At 43.6% G+C, this 20,859-nt stretch overlaps 1 protein-coding gene across 7 annotated transcripts in view; it reads left to right on the forward strand.

Annotated features, from left to right (window-relative positions):
- Nucleotides 1–20,859, forward strand: part of LOC121283022 (sideroflexin-5-like) — a 301,687-nt gene that overhangs the window by 32,901 nt on the left and 247,927 nt on the right. For all 7 annotated transcript variants that reach the window (XR_005944169.1, XR_005944171.1, XR_005944172.1 and 4 more), the window contains one exon: nt 11,536–11,613. Coding sequence is in view for 4 of the 7 variants with exons in the window: in XM_041196941.1 (XP_041052875.1) it covers nt 11,536–11,613 (78 nt within the window). In the remaining 3 variants the exon portion in view is untranslated. The remainder of the gene's footprint in view (nt 1–11,535; nt 11,614–20,859) is intronic.

Genomic DNA, 20,859 nt, shown 5'->3' on the forward strand with positions numbered 1-20,859 from the left:
CCTCAGCGCCCCCTGCCTCTGTAACCTCCTGCAGCCCTACAACCCTTCAAGATTTCCTGCTGCTCCAATTCTGGCTACTTCCACGTTTCTTATTTTTCTTTACTGTACTATTTAGGGCTGTGCCTTCAGTTGCCTATGCTCAAAGTGCTGGAATTCCTTTCTTAAACCTTTCCTCCTTAAAGACTTTTCTTAAAACTCATCTCTTTGACCAAGCTTTTCGTTATTATCCTCATACCTCCTTATGTGGCTCTGTATCAAATTTTATTTTGATTTATTCTCCTTTGAAACACCTTTGAATATTTTTAAAAAGTTAGTACCTTTGTTGATACCTTTGGGTGTTTCGTCATACTAAAGGCACAATTGAACTCCCACAAGCCCAGTGGGAACAGGGCCTGGGGGATTAAGATCTTAGTTGCGTAGCACTCACCTCATCCATGACTCACTTGATACCTGCAACAGTTTAACAGGTATGCTTTTTCTATCTAAGGACCTAACTCTCATACCTTGGAATAGTTTACAAACTTGTGGATTGCTTCTTGGATGGATGTGAAATATCTCATAATGTTATTCGAAGAGCAGGGGTGCCCTATCCAGTCTGCAAGAAGGCAAATCCTTGACCAACGAGTAAGGCTCATCCTGTGCTGTTTCCTTGGCAGTTCCTGTCAGTAGTGGTTTGCCACTGCCTCCCACCTCAGAGCTAGGCGGAGCAGGCATGTGCAAGTCTACCACAGCTGGAAAGGGAATCAAACCTGCGCTGTTGGTTAACCACGCGCTAGCCATCAAGCCAACAGAACTGCACACCCCACCCACCCAGTGTCCTGGGCCAATATTTATCCCTCAACCAACCTCACTAAAGCAGGTTATTTATTTATTATCTCGTTGCTGTTTGTAAGATCTTGCTGTATGCAAATGTTTCCTGCATTACAATAGTGACTACATTTTAAAAAGCAGGTCATTGACTATAAAGTATTTTGAGACATCCCAAGGTTGTGAGAGGTGTTTTTAAATGCAAGTTCTTTGTTTCTCTTTACAACAGATCTCCAATTTCACTTTTAGCAACTTGCCAGCAACTGAAGTTAATGGGTCTATTGTTTCTGGTTTTTGATTTGATGTCCTTTTTAAACGTGGGCCTTTATACACTCCATGGGGACCTCACTGAGCTGCTAAATATGAGCCTGTGGTTCTACGACATAGTGCCCTTTCTTCCAGCACCCACGGCCAGTAATCCCAATCTGTTTGAATAGCCCTAATTCTAAAAAAAAAGACTGTTTTCATACCCACTTCTCCATTTTTTAAATTTAATCATCAGCTCTGCAACAATGTTAGAAATTCAGCACTACTTCAGTAGTCAATACCTAATATGCAAAGCAGCAGTTTGAAACCTCAGTTGTATTAACTGTTTTCCTGTTGTTTTGTTCCACCTGCTCACCATCTTGTTAGTGGAAGACTTCTAATCTCTCATTCTTTTTGTGGTTTGTGAATCTTGAATTCCTGCGCTGCATGTATTGTGGCCAGTTTCCGTCTATCTTTCATTATTCTGATGACTGAATCCAATGGAAAAAGTAAACATGTGCCCTGTTGTTATGGAACTCGGTACAAGTACATGTCGCTCATGTTCTACACTAAGTAGCGAGGCAGTAAAGGATAGAACTGGAGCCTGACCTTTACACGTCTACATGCATTTACACATTTATATGCATTTATTTACAGACACATTACACGCATGCGCCACTAAACTCTACAACCATAGTTTTAGTCTGTTCTAATACATAGGAACACAAGTGAAGCTCAGCTAGTACCCAGCACCTGAATGCAACTAAGCACTTAATTAATATACAATTAACAGCTCATGGTGTACTTTGAAGATGCAGTGGCTAGATTTATTAATAACTTGGATAAAGGGATAGAAACCCACACATCCATATTTGCTGCTGACACAAGGATAGCTGGCATTTATAAGCAGTGTGGATGGAAGCATAGAGTTTCAGTGGCTGGGATTTTCACTTCTGTGTTGGGACCCCGGCCGCTGGTTCATTTCTAGGCCCTCACCCCACATGGCTTGTGCCAGACACAGCCACCCGGATTTTTAAAGGAACAGTTTAATGGCAGGAATGGCAAGCCCTCCAGCGTTCAGTGATCGGCAGCCCTGTCAGTCAAGGTGGAGGCTGACGCTCTGAGCATGGAGAGAGGGAGAGACCGAGAGGCAAGGTCAGTTTATTTTTATTTTTGAAAATGCCACAGCTACCTGACCATGATCCAGGAGGAACAATCCCTCCAAGGGATGGCTAGCTAGCAGCCGCAGCTGTGGCCCAGCAGCCGGTATGGTTTTGGGGGAGGGCCCCTGCCGCACCCCCCACCCCCACCTCATGATTCATGGTGCCCTCCTCCCACTCCCGCCCTGAGCCCACTACGTTTCCCTGGACATGGTCAAGGCCACTGTGGGCCGTCCACGTTGCTGACTAGCAATAATGAGCCCCATTATTACCAATAATTGGCTGGTGGCTGATCTGACCTCAAGCTGCCCTCATTGAAAATGGCTCAAGATCGTGGTCCACTTTGTCCAGAACCATAGTATTAGAGGGCACCACTCTGTGGAAACAGTGAGCGGTCAAGCATTGGGACAGATTCCCTCCTGAGGCGATGAAAGGAGTTAGTATCCATTCAAATGCAAATTAGAGAGCATTATTTCGTTTTATACAGTATGGGCATAATTGAGACATGACATGGGATAAAATAAGGAAAAAGATAACTTTAGCACTATGGTTTTCCTTGGAAGTTGTGGATGCTACCAGTGTCCTAGACAACCAAGTATGCAAGAAGTGCTGCCTGCTGCAGAACCTTGAGCTCCAGGTTTCAGAGATTGAGTGGTGGCTGGAGTCACTGTGGCTCATTCGTGAGACTGAGAGCTACGTGGATAGCACGTTCAGAGAGGTGGTCATACTGCAGGTTAAGGGCCCGGAGGCAGAAAAGGAATGGGCGACCTCCAGGCAGTCCAAGAAAATTAGGCAGGTAGTGCAGGATTCCCCTGGGGTCCTGCTCACCAACCGGTTTTCCGTTTTGGATACCGGTGAGGGCAATGGTTCCTCAGAGGAGTGCAGTTAGAGCCAAGTTTGTGGTACCACAGGCAGCTCTTCTCTGTACAGGAGGGGAGGACGAAGAGGGGAAGAGCAGTAGTAATAGGGGATTCGTTAGTTAAGGGAACAAACAGATGTTTCTGTGGCTGTAGACATGACTCCAGGATGGTATGTTACCACCCTGGTGTCAGGATCAAGAATGTCACAGAGCAGCTGCAGGACATTCTTCTGGGGGAGGGTGATCAGCCAGAGATTGTGGTCCATGTTAGTACCAATGATTTGGGTAGGAAAGGGGATGAGGTCCTGAAAGGAGACTTTAGGGAGCTGGGAAGGAGCTTGAAAAGCGAGACCTCTAAAGTAGTAATCTCAGGATTACTCCCAGTCCCACTTGCAAGTGACTATAGAAATAGGAGAATTGAGTGAATAGACACATGGCTGGAAAGCTGCTGTAGGAGAGAGGGCATCAGATTTCTGAGGCATTGGGACTGATTCTGGGGTAGGTGGGATCTGTACAAGACAGATGTTCGGCTGAAGACCAGGACTGGGATGAATAAACTTGCAGGGAGATTTGCTAGTGGGGGGAGTGTAAACTAGATTTGCAGGGGGATGGGAACCTGAGGGCGATTTCAGAGCAGGGAACGGGATATGGAGAATTTGTGAATGACCCTGAAAGACAGAAGCAGCGCAGGTTAATAAGTGTATAACAAAGGAATTTGGCAGTGTTAAAAAGTATATAAGTAAATGCAAGGACCATTGTGAATAAAGCTGATGTGCTGACGGCACAGATAGACACATTGCAGCATGATATCATCGCTATAATGGAAACTTGGCTTGAGGGGCAAAAGTGGCAGCATCCCTGGATATAGAATTTTCAGGCAGGATAGTGGCATCCTATTGGATGAAGGGACCAAAGGAATGGTTGCTAAATTTGTTGACAACACAAAGATAGCTAGGGAAGTAAATTGTGAAGAGGATGTGAGGAGGCTGCAAAGTGACATAGATAGGTTAAGTGAATGGGAAAAGACCTGGGAAATGGAGTATAATGTGGGTAAATGTGAAATGGTTCATGTTGGAGGAAGTATAAAAAGAAGCTTGTTATCTAAATGATGAGAGATTGCAGTGCTCTGAGGCTCAGAGGGATCTGGGTGTCCTAGTGCATGAATCACATAAAGTTAGTACGCAGGTACAGCAGTTAATTAGGAAAGCTAATAGAATGTTATCATTTATTGTGGGGGGAATTGATTACAAATGCTTCATTGGTGAGATCACATCTGGAGTATTATGTACAACTGGTCTCCTTATTTAAAGAAAGATGTAAATGCTTTAGAAGCAGTTCAGAGAAGGTTTACTAGAATAATACCAGGAATGGGTGGGTTGTCTTATGAGGAAAGGCTGGATAGGTTAGGCTTGTATCCACTGGAATTTAGGAGAATAAGAGGCACTTAATTGAAACCTTTAAGATCCTGAAGGGTCTTGACAAGGTGGATGTGGAGAGGATGTCTCCTCTTGTGGAAGAATCTAGAATTAGAGGTTACTGTTTAAAAATAAGGGGTTATTAATTTAAGCCAGAGATGAGAAATTTTTTCTGAGGGTTGTGAGCCTTTGGAACTCTCTCACTCAAAAGGTGGTGGAAGCAGAGCCTTTGAATATTTTTAAGTCAGATTTAGATTCTCGATTAACAAAGGGGTGAAAGGTTATTGGGGGTAGGCATGAATGTGGGGTTGAAGTTACATTCAAACCAGCCATGATCTTATTGAATGGCAGAGCAGGCTCGAGGGGCCGAATGGCCTACTGCTCCTAATTCATATGTTCGTAGGTTCATGTGTGTGTAAGGTGGGGATGTGGCATTATTGGTTGAAGAATCAATTACAGCTGTGAGAAGGGATGATATACTATATGAAGCATCAAATAAGGCCATATAAATTGAGTTCAGAAATGAAAAAGGGCCAGCCACAATGTTAGGAGTGTGCTATAGACCCTGAAATAGTGGAAGAGAGTTAGAAGAACAAATATGGAAACAGATTTCTGAATGCAAAAACCAATAGGGCAGTAATCATTGGGGACTTCAACTATCCTAATATCAATTGCGATATGAACAGTGTGAAGGGCACAGTGGGCACAAAATTCTTGAACTGCTCTCGAGAACTTTTTTAGCCAGCATGTAACCGGCCCAACGAGAGGGGAAGTAATTCTAAATTTAGTCTTAAGAAATGAAACAGGGCAAGTGGATGAAGTGGCAGTGGGGGACTATTTTGGAGATAGTGACCATAATATTTAGCATCATAATGGAAAAGGATAAAGATAGAACAGGAGTAAAAGTTCCAAATTGGGGGAAGACACATGTTACAAAGCTGAGAGGTGAACGGGTGAAAGTGGGCTGGATACAGCTGTTAGAAGGGAAAACTGTCAGATCAGTGGGAGGCATTCAGAGGTGAGATTCCACGGGCACAATGTAGACATGTCCCCACAAAGCAAAAGGGTGGTACTGACAGATCTAGAGCCCCCTGGTGATCCAGAAGCATACAGGTCAAGATAAAGCAGAAAAAGGAAACTTATGATAGTCACAAAAGACTTAATACTGTAGAAAGCCGAGAGGAGTATAGAAAGTACAGGGGTGAAGTAAAAATGGAAATTAGGAAAGCAAAGAGAGGATACGAAAAAATATTAGCAGGTAAAATCAAAGAAAATCCTAAGATGTTTTACCAGTATATTAAGAGCAAGAGAATAACTAAGGAAAGGATAGGGCCTATCAGAGATGTACATGGTAACTTGTGGGTTGGTGTAGAAGATGGCAGTGTTCTCAATGAGTATTTTGTCTCTGTCTTCACTAAGGAGAGGGATGATGCAGGCATTCTAGTTAAGGAGGATGAGTGTGAAATATTATATACAATAAGCACTTAAGTGGTGGTCAAATTATTGGAAACGATTCTGATAGACCAGATAAGCTGTCACTCAGGCATGGATTGATCAGGGATAGTTAGCATGGTTCTGTTAGGGGAAGATCGTGTCTTACTAACTAAATATAATTTTTTGAGGAAGTAACAAGGAGGATTGATGAGGGTGGTGCAGTGGATGTGCTCTACATCGATTTCAGTAAGGCATTTGACAGGATCCCACTTGGCAGACTGGTCAGGAAAGTGAGATCTCATGGGATACAGGGGAAGGTGGCAGGTTGGATCCAAAATTGGCTCAGTGACAGGAAACAAAGAGTAATGGTGGATGGATGTTTTTGTGAATGGAAAACTGTTTCCAGTGGCGTTCCACAGGGCTCAGTGTTGGGGCCCTTGCTAATGATTTAGACTTAAATGTGGGAGGCATGATTGGGAAATGTGCAGATGATACAAAAATTGGCTGGGTAGTTGATAGTGAAGAGGATAACTGTTCACTCCAGAATGATATCATTGGTTGGTTGAATGGATGGAAATGTGGAAAATGGAATTCAGACTGGAAAAGTGTGAGGTAATGCATTTGGGGAGTGCAAACAAAGCAAGGTGAGACAAGCAGCGTGGTTATTTACAGTGAGCAAGTGTGAGAGGGGCGGGGCCTTTAACAGTGAGAGAGTGGGAGAAGAGTGTCAGACCATTAAAGAGCGCGAAAGGGAAAAGAACACAGAGCAGCTGATTGGTGAGTATTTCTAGTCTTCAGTTTGTGTTTAGGTCTCTAGCCTTTTGTTTCTCTTTTTCTTAAAGATAGCTTGTTAAGTATAAGATCAATACTGGTGTGTATAAAAAAAAATTATGATAAAGTGCAAAGAGTGGGGATACTGGAGTAATTAATTAATAAATTTAATAAAATACATCAGCGATGGCAGGATGGGTGATGTGTTGCTGCTGCTGCATGTGGGCACTGCTGGACACCAAGGTGATCCAGAGCGAACCCATCTGTACCAAGTGTTTGCAGCTCGAGGAACTTCAGATCCGAGTTAAGGAGGTGGAGTCTGAGCTGCAGACATTGCGCCACATCAGGGAGGGGGCAAGTTACCTGGACACTTTGCTCCAGGAGGCGGTCACCCCCTGAGATCAGGTAATTCAAATTTGGTTTGTGATCAGGGACAGGTAGGTGTGACTGCACCGTGAGCCTTTCAAGTAGTGGGGAGGAAATGGGAGCTTAGTAGTGGTAGGGGACAATATAATTAGGGGGATAGACACTGTTCTCTGAAGCCGTGAGTGTGAGTCCCGGAGGCTGTATTGCCTGCCCGGTGCCAGGGTTAAGGATGTCTCCTCAGGGCTGGAGAGGAACTTGGAGTGGAGGGGGAGGGATCCAGTTATCGTCATCCATGTTGATACCAACAACATTGATAGGACTAGAAAGGAGGTTCTGCTGAAAGAATTTGATCAGTTAGGAGTTAATTTAAAAAGCAGAATGTCCAAAGGAAGTAGCTACAGAGATAGTGGATGCACTGGTAGCAATCTTCCAAGAATCCTTAGATTCTGGATAAGTCCCAGAGGATTGGGGAATGGCCAATGGAACACCCTTATTCAAAAAGAGAGGGAGACAAAAACAGGTAAATAGGCAAGTTAGCTTGATATCTGTCATTGGGAAAATGTTGGAGTCTATTATAAAGGATGTAATAGCAGAGCATTTAGAAATACATAATCTAATCAAGCAGAGTCAGCATGGCTTCATGAAAGGGAAATCATGCCTACCAAATTTATTAGAATTTCTTGAGTAGGTAACGAGCAGGATAGATAAAGGGAAACCAGTGGACTTAATATATTTGGATTTCCAAAAGGCATTCGATAAGGTACCGCACATGAGGCTACTTAAGAAAATAAGAGCCCATGGTTTTGCCGGTAGTGTATTTGCATCGATAGAGGGTTGGCTAACTAATAGAAGACAGAGAGTTGGGATAAGAGGGGCATTTTTGGGATGGCAACCTGTAACTAGTGGAGTGCCACAGGGATCAGTATAGGGGCCTCAATTATTTACATTATATAATAATGACTTGGATGAGGGAAGTGAATATCGCCAAGTTTGAGGATGATGCAAAAATAGGTGGGAAGGCAAGTGGTGAGGATGACACAAGGATTCTTGTAGGGATATAGACAGGTTAAGTGAATGGGCAAAACTTAGCAGATGGAATATAATATGGGAAAATGTGAGGTTATGCACTTTGGCAGGAAGAATAGAGGAGCTGCAGCACAGAGGGATTTGGGAGTTCTTGTGCATGAATCCTAAAAAGCTAACATACAAGTTCAACAGCTAATAGGGAAGGCAAATGGAATGTTGGCCTTTATTTCAAAGGGAATGTAATATAGAAATAGGGAAGTCTTGCTAAAACTATACAAGACACTAGTAAGACCACACCAAGAATACTGTGAACAATTTTGATCCCTTTATCGAAGGAAAGATATACTGGAATTGGAGGCAGTCCAGAGAAGTTTTACTAGGTTGATCCTGGATATGGAGGGATTTTCTTATGAGGAGAGGTTGAGTAGGTTGGGCCTGTACTCATTGGAGTTTAGAAGAATGAAAGGTGACTTTATTGAAACATATAAGATTCTTAGGGGGCTTGACAGGGTAGATGTTGAGAGGTTGTTTCCCCTTGTGGGACAGCCTAGGACCAGAGGGCATAATCTCAGAGTAAGGGGGTGCCCATTTAAAACAGTGATGAGGAGGAATTTCTTCTCTCAGAGGGTAGTCAATCTGTGGAATTCTTTGCCACAGAGGGCTGTAGAGGCTCGGTTGTTGGGTATATTGAAGGCTGCGATGGACAAATTTTTAACCAGTAAGGGAATCGAGGGTTATGGGGAAAGGCAGGAAAGTGGAGTTGAGGATTATCAGATCAGCCATGATCTCATTGAATGGCGGAGCAAACTCAATGGCCTGAATAGCCTACTTCTGCTCCTACATCTGATGGTCTTATGGTCTAAGGGAACACTCAATAAGCAGGAAGATATTGAGAGGGGTTGAGGAAGTGGGAGACCTTGGAGTGCATGTTCACAGGTCCCTGAAGGTGGTAGGACAGGTGGACAAAGTGGTCAAGAAAGTATATGGAATGCTTTCCTTTGCTGGGTGAGGTATTGAATACAAAAGTAGGGACGTAATGATAGAACTGTATAACATGCTGGTTAGGCCACAGCTGGAATTTTGTGTATAGCTCTGGTCACCACATTACAGGAAGGACATAATTGCTGTGGAGAGAGTGCAGAGGAGATTCACAAGAATGTTGCCAGGGCTTGAAAATTGCAGCTATGAGGTGCGATGGGATAGGCTGGGGTTCTTTTCCTTAGAACAGAGGAGGCTAAGGGGGACCTAATTGAGCTGTACAAAATTGAGGGGCCTAGATAGAATAGACATGAAAGACGTGCTTCCCCTAGCTGAGGGGCATAGATTTAAAGTGATTGGTAGAAGGATTAGAGGGGACATGAGGAAAAACTTTTTCACCCAGAGGGTGGTGGGCAAGTGGAATTCACTGCCTAAGTTGATGGATGAAGCTGAAATGCTCAACTCAATTAAAAGGTACCTGGATCTGCATCCGAAATGCTGTAACCTGCAAGGCTATGGACCAGGTGCTGGAAAGTAGGATTAAAATGAGCGGCTCATTTATTTTTTCTCTTTTTGGCCTGCGCAGACATGATGGACTGAATGGCCTCTTTCTGCACCATAACTTTTCTATGGTTCTGTGGTTCTATGGCGATGAGTTACCAGCATGGAGTCCAGTAGTGTGCACTACCCACCTCTGATCTCGGCTGGCCAGAGAGATATTTAATTGATTAAGTGGATGGGAAAATCTGAGGCAAATGGATTTCAAAGTAGGATTTCAGTGGAGCTCCTCCATTTTGGACTTGAAGAGGGATGGAACATAGCGTTTTGCAAATGGTGTAAATCTAGAAACAGTGGAAGTCCAAGGTGACTTGGGGTCAAAGTACATAGACCATTGTCATGAACAAATACAGAAAATAATCAAAAAGGCTAATGAAATGCTGCCTTTTATTTCTAGAGCTCTAGGATACAAGGGTATGGAAGTCATGCTTCAATTGTACAAAGTTCTAGTTAGACCATGTCTTGAATACTATGAACAGTTCTGAGCACCACACTTTAGGAAGGAGACATTGGCCTTGGAGAGGCTTATCTGGAATAGTATCTGGACTTCAAAGGTTAAATTAGAAAGAGAGATTGCACAAACCTTGTAAATTTCAGGGGTGTTTTGATTGAAGTTTTGAGGATTAAGGGGAATAGATGGGGTAAATAGAGAGAAAGTATACCCACTGGTTCTATGACTAGGGGAGAAAATCTAAAAATTAGAGCCAGACCTTTCAGGAGTGAAATTAGGAAACACTTTATATGGGAAGGATGATAGAAGTTTGGGACTTTCTCCCACAAATGGCAATTGATGTGAGATTATGTGTTCCTTTCAAAGCTGAGATTAGTAGATTTTTGTTTACCAGTATTAAGGGTACGGGATGAAATGGAGGGGGGTGGGGGGTGGTATATGGAATTGGATAATCTCATCGAATTGCAGAACACACTCAAAGGGCTAAAGGACCTCTCCTGTTACTTTGTGAGATTTATGCATGCAAGTATAACACAGAACCTTAAAATGCACCGTTGACTTCTAATGAGATAAAGACTTTATCTCCTTCTGAAGTTTCTAATTAGGAATGGAATTGGACAGCCTGGGGATAGGCGCACATTGAGGAAGCAGCGGTTCCCATCCTGTTTGGGTTTGCCATGTTTCTAGAGGACAGTACATCAGTTCAGTTCCACGTGCTCTGAGGGCGTTGATTCTCTCTGGGCTGAACTACAAGAAATGCCTGATGTCCCACCAGAGCATAAAGATACGTTCAATTGAAACTGCTGTTAAGTTGGAAATCTCACTTAGAGGTGGGCAGAAAAATGGTTGTTGCCGGAAAAGGAAAAGTGTTGCATTAGGGACATTAGAGTTCTGGACTGAGGCAAGCTGTAGGGTCAGAGAGTAGGGATTTAATTTTTTTTTACCTGATGTTGGAGTGCTTAATACTAAACACTTGGTTCTCAAAATGGGGTGGGAATGGAAACGTGTTATGCCAGTGCTGTAAGCAGGTGCTCCACAGATCATTTTCCAAAATGAATATCCCTCACCTCAATCAACAAAAAATTATAGGATAAATGTTGGGGGAAAATAAATGACACTTCCCTTTCTCCTGTCATAACACATAGCAGGCCCAAGGCATATTACTGCAAGAAGGAGATTCCTTATTTCCACCCACCTCATTCCCCTACTTCCTCTTCTCCCACCACACCCCTGAACTTTCCCACAGTGAGGGGGGACATACGGACCTGATGGTAAGGGAAGGCTCAGGTGGCTGGGATAGCGTTTGTTAGCAGTGATTGTTTCCACAACGTGTTACTGGCTGTGATTACAACTACCAGCAGAGTCAGTCATGGCAGCTGGCCTCCCTCAGCAGAATGTGGTTTTGAAAAAAATGTGATTTGATTCATTATTTTAAGCTATTTTTCCCTTATGTTTTATTTTCAGAGTCATCTCAAAGCAGCAGTGCAGCTTCTAAAAGATTATAAACATGGTGCTTTACCCACAGGGGTCTCCAACCAGCAGGTAACTGTCTAATAGCTGATCCTTCTCTTTGCCTTCTATTCTCTCTCTGTTGCTGCTCTCTATTATATTGGTGCTATTATGGTTCTTGTTCTTCTGAACTTTGTTCCCTTGTTTGTCCTACTCTCCAAGTAGCTCTTTCTGCACACCTTCCCTCCTCTTTTCATTCCTCACTCAAAGCCCTGTGCACTACCTCCTTACTATAATTCACTGTTTCCCAGTTCCTTAAAATTGTGGAATTCTACCCTTTTTTAAATTTGTTCTCGGTGTGTTACTGATGTTGGTAAAGCCGCGTTTTATTGGCCATCCCAGTTTACACATGGACAACAGCAACAACTTACATTAAAGGTGCTATATAAACATAATAAAACTTCTAAGGGGCTTCACAGGAGCATTACAAAACAAAATATGACACTGAGCCACATAAGGAGACATTAGGTCAGGTGACCATAACTTAGTCAAAGAGGTAAGCATTAAAAAGTGTCTTAAAAGAGGAAAGTGAGGTAGAAAATGGAGAGGTTTAGGGAGGGAATTCGAGAGCTTAGGACGTATCCAAACTGAAGGCACTGCCAGCAGTAGTGGAACGATTAACATTGAGAATGCTCAAGAGGCCAGAATTAGATGAGTGCAGATCATTGTAGGGCTGCAGAGGATTATACAGATATAGGGAGGTGCAAGACCATGGAGGAATTTGAAAACAAGGATGAGAATTTTAAAATCAAGACGTTGCTTGACTGGGAGGCAGTGTAGCAAGCATAGGGGTGATAGGTGAGTAGGACTTGGTGTGAGTTAAGACACTGCAGCAGTTTTGGATGACCTCAAGGTGGCAGACTGTCAGGAAGATATAATAATTTTCATAATGTCATTGGAATTTGTTGGAAAGTAGAGTAATAGTGGGGTCTGTATCTATGTATGTGTGTGTGTTTTTGTGTGTGTGGGACTTAATTGAATTAAAGGTAGCTTGTCTGAAGGCTTTAATGTATGAAGAGAAACTAGGTTTGAAATGCTAAATAGGCAAATATGGGTGAAGTTTTAGAATGTGAGGTGTAAAGGGAACATTTACATTTTTAAATAAACCAGAGTAGCTTGAATTCAAAAGAAGCGATGAAATGTTACACCTAGCCAACAGAGGCTAAGCCAAATCGTGTTTATTTTTCCCAAAGCTTACTGATAAAATTAGTATGATGAAAGATTTTTATTATTAGAATAGTAGAGTTGAAAAGACATATTGGGACAATGGGATTTACATTGAAAAGGGAGAAACTTGAAAAGAGAGAGACTGGATAGGCTAGGGTTGTTTTCCTTAGAGCAGATAAGGCTTAGGAGGGGACTTGATAGAGGTATACAAAATTATGAGGGGCATAGATAGGGTAGACAGGAAGAAACATTTCCCCTTAGCTGAGGTGTCAATAACCAGGATGCATAGATTTAAGGTAAAGGGCAGGAGGTTTAGAGAGGATTTGAGGCAAAATCTCTTCACCCAGACGGGGGTTGGAATCTGGAACATGCTGCCTGAGGAGGTGGTTGAGGCAGGAACCCTCACAACATTTGAGAAGTATTTAGATGAGCACTTGAAATGCCATAGCGTACAGGGTTTATGGGCTAAGTGCTGGGAAATGGGTTTAGAATAGATAGGTGGCTTGATGGCTTGCACAGACATGATGGGCTGAAGGGCCTGTTTCTGTGCTGTATAACTCTGTCTCTATGTATAACAGAGATGAGATTACGTGTAAAGAAAGAAGGAATTCTAAGATCTAACAACGAGCACTGGGCAGATCATAACATTCAAGGCTATGGGCCAAGTGCTGGTAAATGGGATTAGGTAGGTAGGCCAGGTGTTTCTCACGTGGCGGTGCAGACTCGATGGGCCAAAGGGCCTCTTCTGCACTGTGTGATTCTGTGATTCTATGAAAAGCCTCCAGCATCTAAGCCTCAAGCTGCTGTCTACAAGGAACAAAAGCTGAGAAAAGCTCACTTTGAATTCAATTGTTCAGGGTATAATGTTACTTCGCCTGGGTCTTTTAAAATCTTTGTGTCTCACTATTGCCTTAATGGAGGTGTAACTGGGAGTTAGATTAACTAGGGGAGCTAGGAATCATCATAATAGTAATTTGTAAACCTATGTATGTGCTTAAAATCAAAGGTTTAATTAGTTTTGTAAGAAACTATAAGACTCAGTGGTCTTATTACTACTGAATTCAAGGTATGCATCTCAAAATAAATACAAATTGTAAAATATTTGTCGTAGCTGTTTCAAGTTTCCCTCTGGGATTTAAACAGCTCAGCATTACTGTGTCATAACAGAGACCAACCAAGAATACGTTGGAATAGTCAAGTCTAGAGGTAACAAAGGCATGAATGAAGGTTCAGCAGCAGATGAGCTGAAACAGGCAAAGTCAGATGATATTATGGAGGTGGAAATAGACAGTCTTAGTGATGGCACGGAAGTTCATCATGGGATCAAATGTGACACCAAGGTTGCAAACAGTCTGGGTTAGACTCTTAGACTGTTGCCAGGAAGAGTGATGGAGTTAGTAGCTAGGGAATGGAGTTTGGATGGAAAACAATGCCTTCAGTCTTCCCAGTATTTCATTGGAGGACATTTTTGCTCGTCCAGTACTGGATGTCAGGTAAGCAGCCTGATAATTTTGCAACAGTGAAGGAGTCAAAAGAAGTGGTGATGAGGTAGACTTGAGTGTCAGCAATATACATGTGAAAACCAACGCTGTGTTTTTGGATGATGTCCCCTAGGGGCAGGATGTAGATGAGAAATAGGAGGTGGACTTTAGGGTACACCAAAGGTAACAGTGCAGGGGCAGGAAAAGACCTGTTGTAAATGATACCCTGGCTATGGTTTGATAGATAAGAATGGAAACCCGTGAAAGTAGTCCCACCCACCTGGACAGCAGTGGATTTGGAGGAGAATGGTATGGTCAACATTGCTACAGGCAGGTGACAGGTCAAGAAAAACAAGGAGGGAAAGGTCACCTTTGTCACAGTCACATGGGATGTAATTTGTGACTTTGATAAGAGGTGTTTCGGAACTGTGGCAGGGCAGAAGCTTGATTAGAGGGACTCAAGCATGGAGTTCTGAGCTACTGTCATCACCATGGTAATGGTGTTGGATAGGAAATTTGACCCAGTGGTGATGAAGAAACCTTCCTCCTTCTTCTTTTGACAATCTTCAGACTTTAAAAGCCCACTCTTACTGGCACTTCATCACAACTTCCTGTTGTATTATTTTCAAACGTAGTGATATCCTGCACTAATGTGTGTTAAAAATTCAACTATATTTTTCCAAACCATTATAGACAGGGACAGAGAAAAATATTTAGCACAGAATGATTAAATGCCAAAAAAATCTTTTAATAGCTCTGGGATTTGCTGTTAATTTTGTTTTCTGTGAATATTTCCCGCTGCAATCTATAATATTTCACTTACATAGGCCCTTTCAGTAGTTGAATGTCTCAGAGCAGTTTACATGATAGATTATTCTTTGAAGCACTGTAATTTGTTATGTAGGCAACCATAGGAATGGACTATTTAGCCCCTTGAGCTTGACCTGCCATTCACTTGCATCAATTCCATTTCCCCGCCTTTGCTCTGTAACATTAGCAGCCTTACCCAACAAAAATCTATTGGTCTCAGTTTTGATCACAGTCTTTTAAACTTCAATTTGAATTGATAACCATTCAGTGCCATCATCCTCAGACAAATGGAAAGGAGCACTTAAACTGCTTTTGAAGCCATTGACGAGGTCACCGGGAGATCTCCCAGATCTTCGGAAAGCCTTGTGATCCTTAATATCCCGCAGTTGCCTGTCTGCTGCTTTAGCTGAGAAGGGTGGGCTGAATAGAAGGACTTCAAGGAGGAGCAAGTGCTGCACGGGCTCGGTGCAGCATCATGTTTTGTGTAAAGCGTTCTGCTCTGATCACCTACTTTTGTACTTTGGGTGGGATGGCTGATTGATTGGCACTTTAGCATATATACACATAGCTTTGTGTTTACAGCAATCTTGAATCGATTCCAAGTAGACTACTTTCAGGTAAGTATGTTGCAGAAAGTGGAGAGAAATTTCTTTCATCCTATTCATGTGGGCAAGATCTGAGCCCAGCATCAGAGCTGGACGAACTGTGTCTAACCCACTGTTCCACCCAGGCTCAGAGTGTGAAGGGATGGTGTGTCCCATGCGAAGTAAAGATTATCAATAAGATCATAAAAAAAGAAGCAGGATCAAGCCTGCTCCACCATTCAATAAGATAATGGCTGATCTGATTGTGGCCTTTGCTCCACTTTCCTTTCTGCCCTCCATAACCCATGACTCCCTTGTCAATCATATATCTGCCTAACTCAGCCTTGAATGTATTCATGGACTCAGCCTCAATGCTGTCTTGGGAAAGGAATTCTAAAGACTAACGACCCCCTCGGAAAAGAAATTCCTCCTCTCCGTCTAAATGGGAGACCCATTATTTTTAAACTGTGTCCCATAGTTCTAGATTTCCCCCACAAAGGGAAACATCTTCTCAGTATCTACCCTATCAAACCTTCTCAGCATCTTATGATCAGCAGTATGATCAGCTCCCATTGTTCTAAACTCCAGTGAGTATAGGCCCAACCTGCTCAACTTTTCCTCATAGGACCTTTCCTTCATCCCAGGAATTAACCTAGTGAACCTTCTTTGATTGGAGTATATCCCTCAAGTAAGACCAGAACTCTACACAGTGCCATAGGTACTGTCTCACCAATTCCCTGTATAGTTGTAGCAAGACTGCGCTACTATTATACTGCATTCCTCTTGCAATAAATGCCAACATTCCATTTGCCTTCCTAATTACTTGCGTTAGCAACGTGCTAAATTTTTGTGATTCATGTACAAGGACACCCAGGTCCCCTGGTCCTAGTGCAGTTCAGGTAAAAGCTGCCCCTACAATATAGCTCCCTCTTTCCCTAATACCTGTGCTAATGCTCCATGAATCAAAACCTATCTCTCTCAGACTGTGTCTGATCTACTCCAAATGATAGAAGGAAATTTTCAGTTGGAAACCAACCAGGAAAGATTTAAGCAGAATACTGTGGATGCTGGAAATCCGAAACAAAAACAGAAAATGCTGGAAAATCTCAGTCGGTCTTACAACACCTGTGGAGAGAAAAAAACCAGAGTTAACATTTCGAGTCCACATGACTCAGAGCTCTGAAGAAGAGTCATTCAGACTCGAAAAGTCAACTCTTTTTTCTTCTCTCCATAGATGCTGTTAGACCTGCTGAGTTTTTCCAGCATTACCTGCTTTTTGTTTCAGGAAAGATTTAAGTTCACTTCTTGATTTCAACTGGGCTGAGTGTAATGGGGGAAAAATTGAGGTTTGTAATTATAATTTTGTCTCAATTGCTGGAGTGCAGTTCTACGATTATTCTCTGGTACATTGCCCAAGTGGCCATTACTTGCATATGAACTAAAGAGTCAATATTGGCAAGCTATTTTACCATGATTCGCATCAAAGTTGAAACTGACCCTGAAAGTCCAATAATGCAGTATTTTTAAAAAGTCATTCACGGGATGTGGGCTTCGCTGCCTGGACCAGCATTTGTTGCCCTTGAGAAGGTGGTGGTGAGCTGCCTTTTTGAACTGCTGCAGTCCATGTGGTGTAGGTGCATCCACAGAGGTGTTAGGAAGGGAGTTCCAGGATTTTGACCCAGCGATAGTGAAGGAACTGCGATATATTTCCAAGTCAGGATAGTGAGTGGCTTGGAGGGGAACTTCCAGGTGTCAGTGTTCCCATCTATCCGCTGCCCTTGTCCTTCTAGATGGTAGGGGTCGTGGGTTTGGAAGGTGCTGTCGAAGGAGCCTTGGTGAATTCCTGCATTGCGTCTTATAGATGGCACACACTGCTGCTACTGTGTGTCGGTGGTGGAGGCAGTGAATGTTTGTGGATGTGGTGCCGATCAAGTGGGCTGCTTTGTCCTGGACGGTGTCAAGCTTCTTGAGTGTTGTGGGAACTGCACTCATCCAGGCAAGTGGGGAGTATTCCATCACACTCCTGACCTGTGCCTCGTAGATGGTGGACAGGCTTTGGGGAGTCAGGAGGTGAATTACTGGTCACACGGTTCCTAGCCTCTGACCTGCTCTTGTCGCCATAGTATTTATATGGCTAGTCCAGTTCAGTTTCTGGTTAATGGTAACTCCCGGGATGTTGATAGTAGGTGTTTCAGTGATGGTAATGCCATTGAACGTCAAGAGGCGATGGTTGGATTCTCTCTTGTTGGAGTTGGTTATTGCCTGACACTTGTGTGGCACGAATGTTACTTGCCACTTGTCAACCCAAGCCTGGATATTGTCCAGGTCTTGCTGCATTTGGACATGGACTGCTTCAGATTCCAGGATACCTGCCCCTTCTAATGACATTGAATCCAATTGCAGTGCTTTCTAATGATAGCACCCATGGCTCAATGGTTAGCACTGTCAGCTCTTAGTCAGAATTGTGGGTCCAATCCCCACTCTAGAGACTTGAGTATAAAATCAAGTCTGACCTTTCATGCAGTACTGGGGAAGTACAGCACTGGCAGATGTGGCAGCTTCTGGAGGAGGTATTCAACCAGTGCCACGTTTACCTTCTACGTGTGACAGATTCCAAGAAAGAACAAGTGAGCTCTTTCTGGAGTCCTGGCCAATGTTTATCCCTCAACCATATTATCCTGCTGCTGGTGAGAACTCACTGTGCACAAATTGGCTGCCATGATCCCAAAATTACAACTTCAAATAGTACTTCGTTGGGTGAAAGGTGCTATAGAATTGATAGTCTTTCAGTGATTTGTTTATTTGTTTCTTTTTACTTCCTTCTCGACTGAAAACAGTCAGCTGGTTACAGATTGGTGAAGAAACCTGTGTAATATACAGGGTTCAGGTGGAGGGGGCTTGTTTATTCCCAGTGTTAGCCCCTAGTGACTGGAAACATCATTCCACCGTCAATTTGATTCCACCTTCATTGCCCTCTGACCTCAGCTTTGTCCCACAAGCTTCAAATGAAAGCAGATTTCTTGGTTCTTAGCACACATGTTAGCTGCAGTGCCGAGGCATTGCGGGGGTCAAAGGCATACCTGCGTTTCATTCATGCAAAGACCACTGCTGGGAAAGGATAGACACGGGAGGGGACAGGGGCATGGGAACCAGACTGAGTCTCAGCCCATCTAACACCAGTTAAAGCAAGATAAAGAGAGCACCATGAGACAATAAAAGATGCAAAGAAAGATTTGCATTTATACAGCACCTTTCACAAGCTCAGGACATTCTAAAGCATTCTATTGGCAATGAAGTACTTTTCCAATGTTGTCACTGCTGTAATTGCAGGAAGCGCAGCAACCAATTTCTCAGCCTGTGCTAAGTTGGTTCATTTCAACAGCCCCTTATAAACCCTGCCTGATTATTCTTTCAAAGTCCCTCTGAAGTTGAAAGTTGCACCTGGGCGTGTTGGAAAAGAAAATTGGACATTGGAAGGATTGTTTGCTGTTGTTTGTCTTGAACTATTGATAAAGACCAATTTCACCCCCTCACCCCCCACACTTCAAGGACACCTGGGTTGGGGTGGAGAGGAGAGTGACACATAGGGCAGAATTTTGCCCTTGTTGGGCAGGCTTGGCAGGGCTGGGTGGGGGTAGTCAGGAAGCTGACCGCTGCCCGCGATTGGGGTTGGGCCGTGATTTCACACTGAAAGGCCAATTAAGGCCTGCCCAGCATGAAACGTGAGCGGCAACACTCAGCGCTGCCTGTGCGGTCCAGGGATGGAGGGTGAAAGCGAACTTTACACATGCGTGCGAGTGCACACTTGAAAATCTTCCTGAGGCACAGAGCTGCCCGGGCTCATTTCCAAATATTAGGTCCAGAACTGCCCCCTCCCTTGTTGGGCTTTCTACAAGCTAAAAAAGTTCTCCTGGATGCAGAAAAGAAATTTGCTCCCTCCTTGCACACTAAAACTATTCCAGTTAATATTTGGGTAGTTAAAATTCCCTACTATTACTCCCTTATTATATTTACACTTCTCTGAAATTTGATTACATACTTGATCCCCTACCTCTCCCTGACTGCTTGGGGCCTATGTACACATCCAACAACGTGTTTACCCCTCTTGTGTTTTTTACTTCTACCCATATGGCCTCATTTGATGATCCTTCCAAGATATCATCCCTCCTCACTGCTAGAATTGATTCCTTGATCAATATTGCAACCCCCACCCCCTCCTCTTCTATCCCGCTCTTTATCTTGTCTGAATACCCGATAACCAGGAATGTTGAGCTGCCAGTCCTGCCCTTTTAGCCAAGTTTCAGTCAGAGCTATGATATCATACTCCATGTGCCTATCTGTGCCCTCAGCTCATCTGGCTTATTCCTCAGGCTCCTTGCATTAAAATACATTCCATTTAGCCTTGCTAAACACACTTCTTTCTTATCTAGCCTATGTTTCCTCTGCCTTCCAGACTTACTTACTAACATTTTAACTTCTAATTCCATCTCAGCTTCCCTCCCGCTGAACTACTTTTCAGGATCTACGCCCCCTGCCAATTTAGTTTAAATCAGCCCCACCAGCATCAGCAAACCTCCCCACGAGGTTGTTGCTCCTGTTCCTGTTCAGATGTAACCTGTCCAACTTGGGTCCCACATCCCCCAGAAACAGTCCCAATTCCCCAGGAATTTAAAGCCCATCCTCCTTCACCATCTCACCAGCCAAGCACTCATCTGCTATATCCTACTCACTACTGCGTGGCACCAGGAATAATCCGAGATTACTATCTTTGAAGTCCTGCTTTTTAATTTCGTACCTAACTCCCTAAGGTCTGCTTGCAGAATCTCATTTCTCTTTCTTCCTATGTCATTGGCTTCAACATGGACCACGACCTCTGGCTGTTCACCTTCCCCCTTCAGGATGCCCTGCAGCCGTTCTGTGACATCCTTGACCCTGGCACCCAGGAGGCAACATATCATCCTGGAGTTACATCTAAGGCCGCAGAGGCACCTGTCCACTCCCCTAACTAATGAATCCCCTACCACTATTGCCCTTCCACACTTCTTCCATCCCCACCCCCCCGCCCCCCACCCGAGCAGCTGGATTACCCCCAGTGCCATGGCCCTTGCTTTGGTTGGCCTCCACACAGAGGAACTGTCACTCTCACCATTTTCCAAGGCTGAAAAGTGGTTTGCAAACAAGCTGCACTCGGGGGATTCCCTCACGACCTGCCCGACCCCCTTCTTCTGTCTGACAGT

The sequence above is a fragment of the Carcharodon carcharias genome, chromosome 1, assembly GCF_017639515.1.
Source record: "Carcharodon carcharias isolate sCarCar2 chromosome 1, sCarCar2.pri, whole genome shotgun sequence".
Taxonomy (NCBI): domain Eukaryota; kingdom Metazoa; phylum Chordata; class Chondrichthyes; order Lamniformes; family Lamnidae; genus Carcharodon; species Carcharodon carcharias.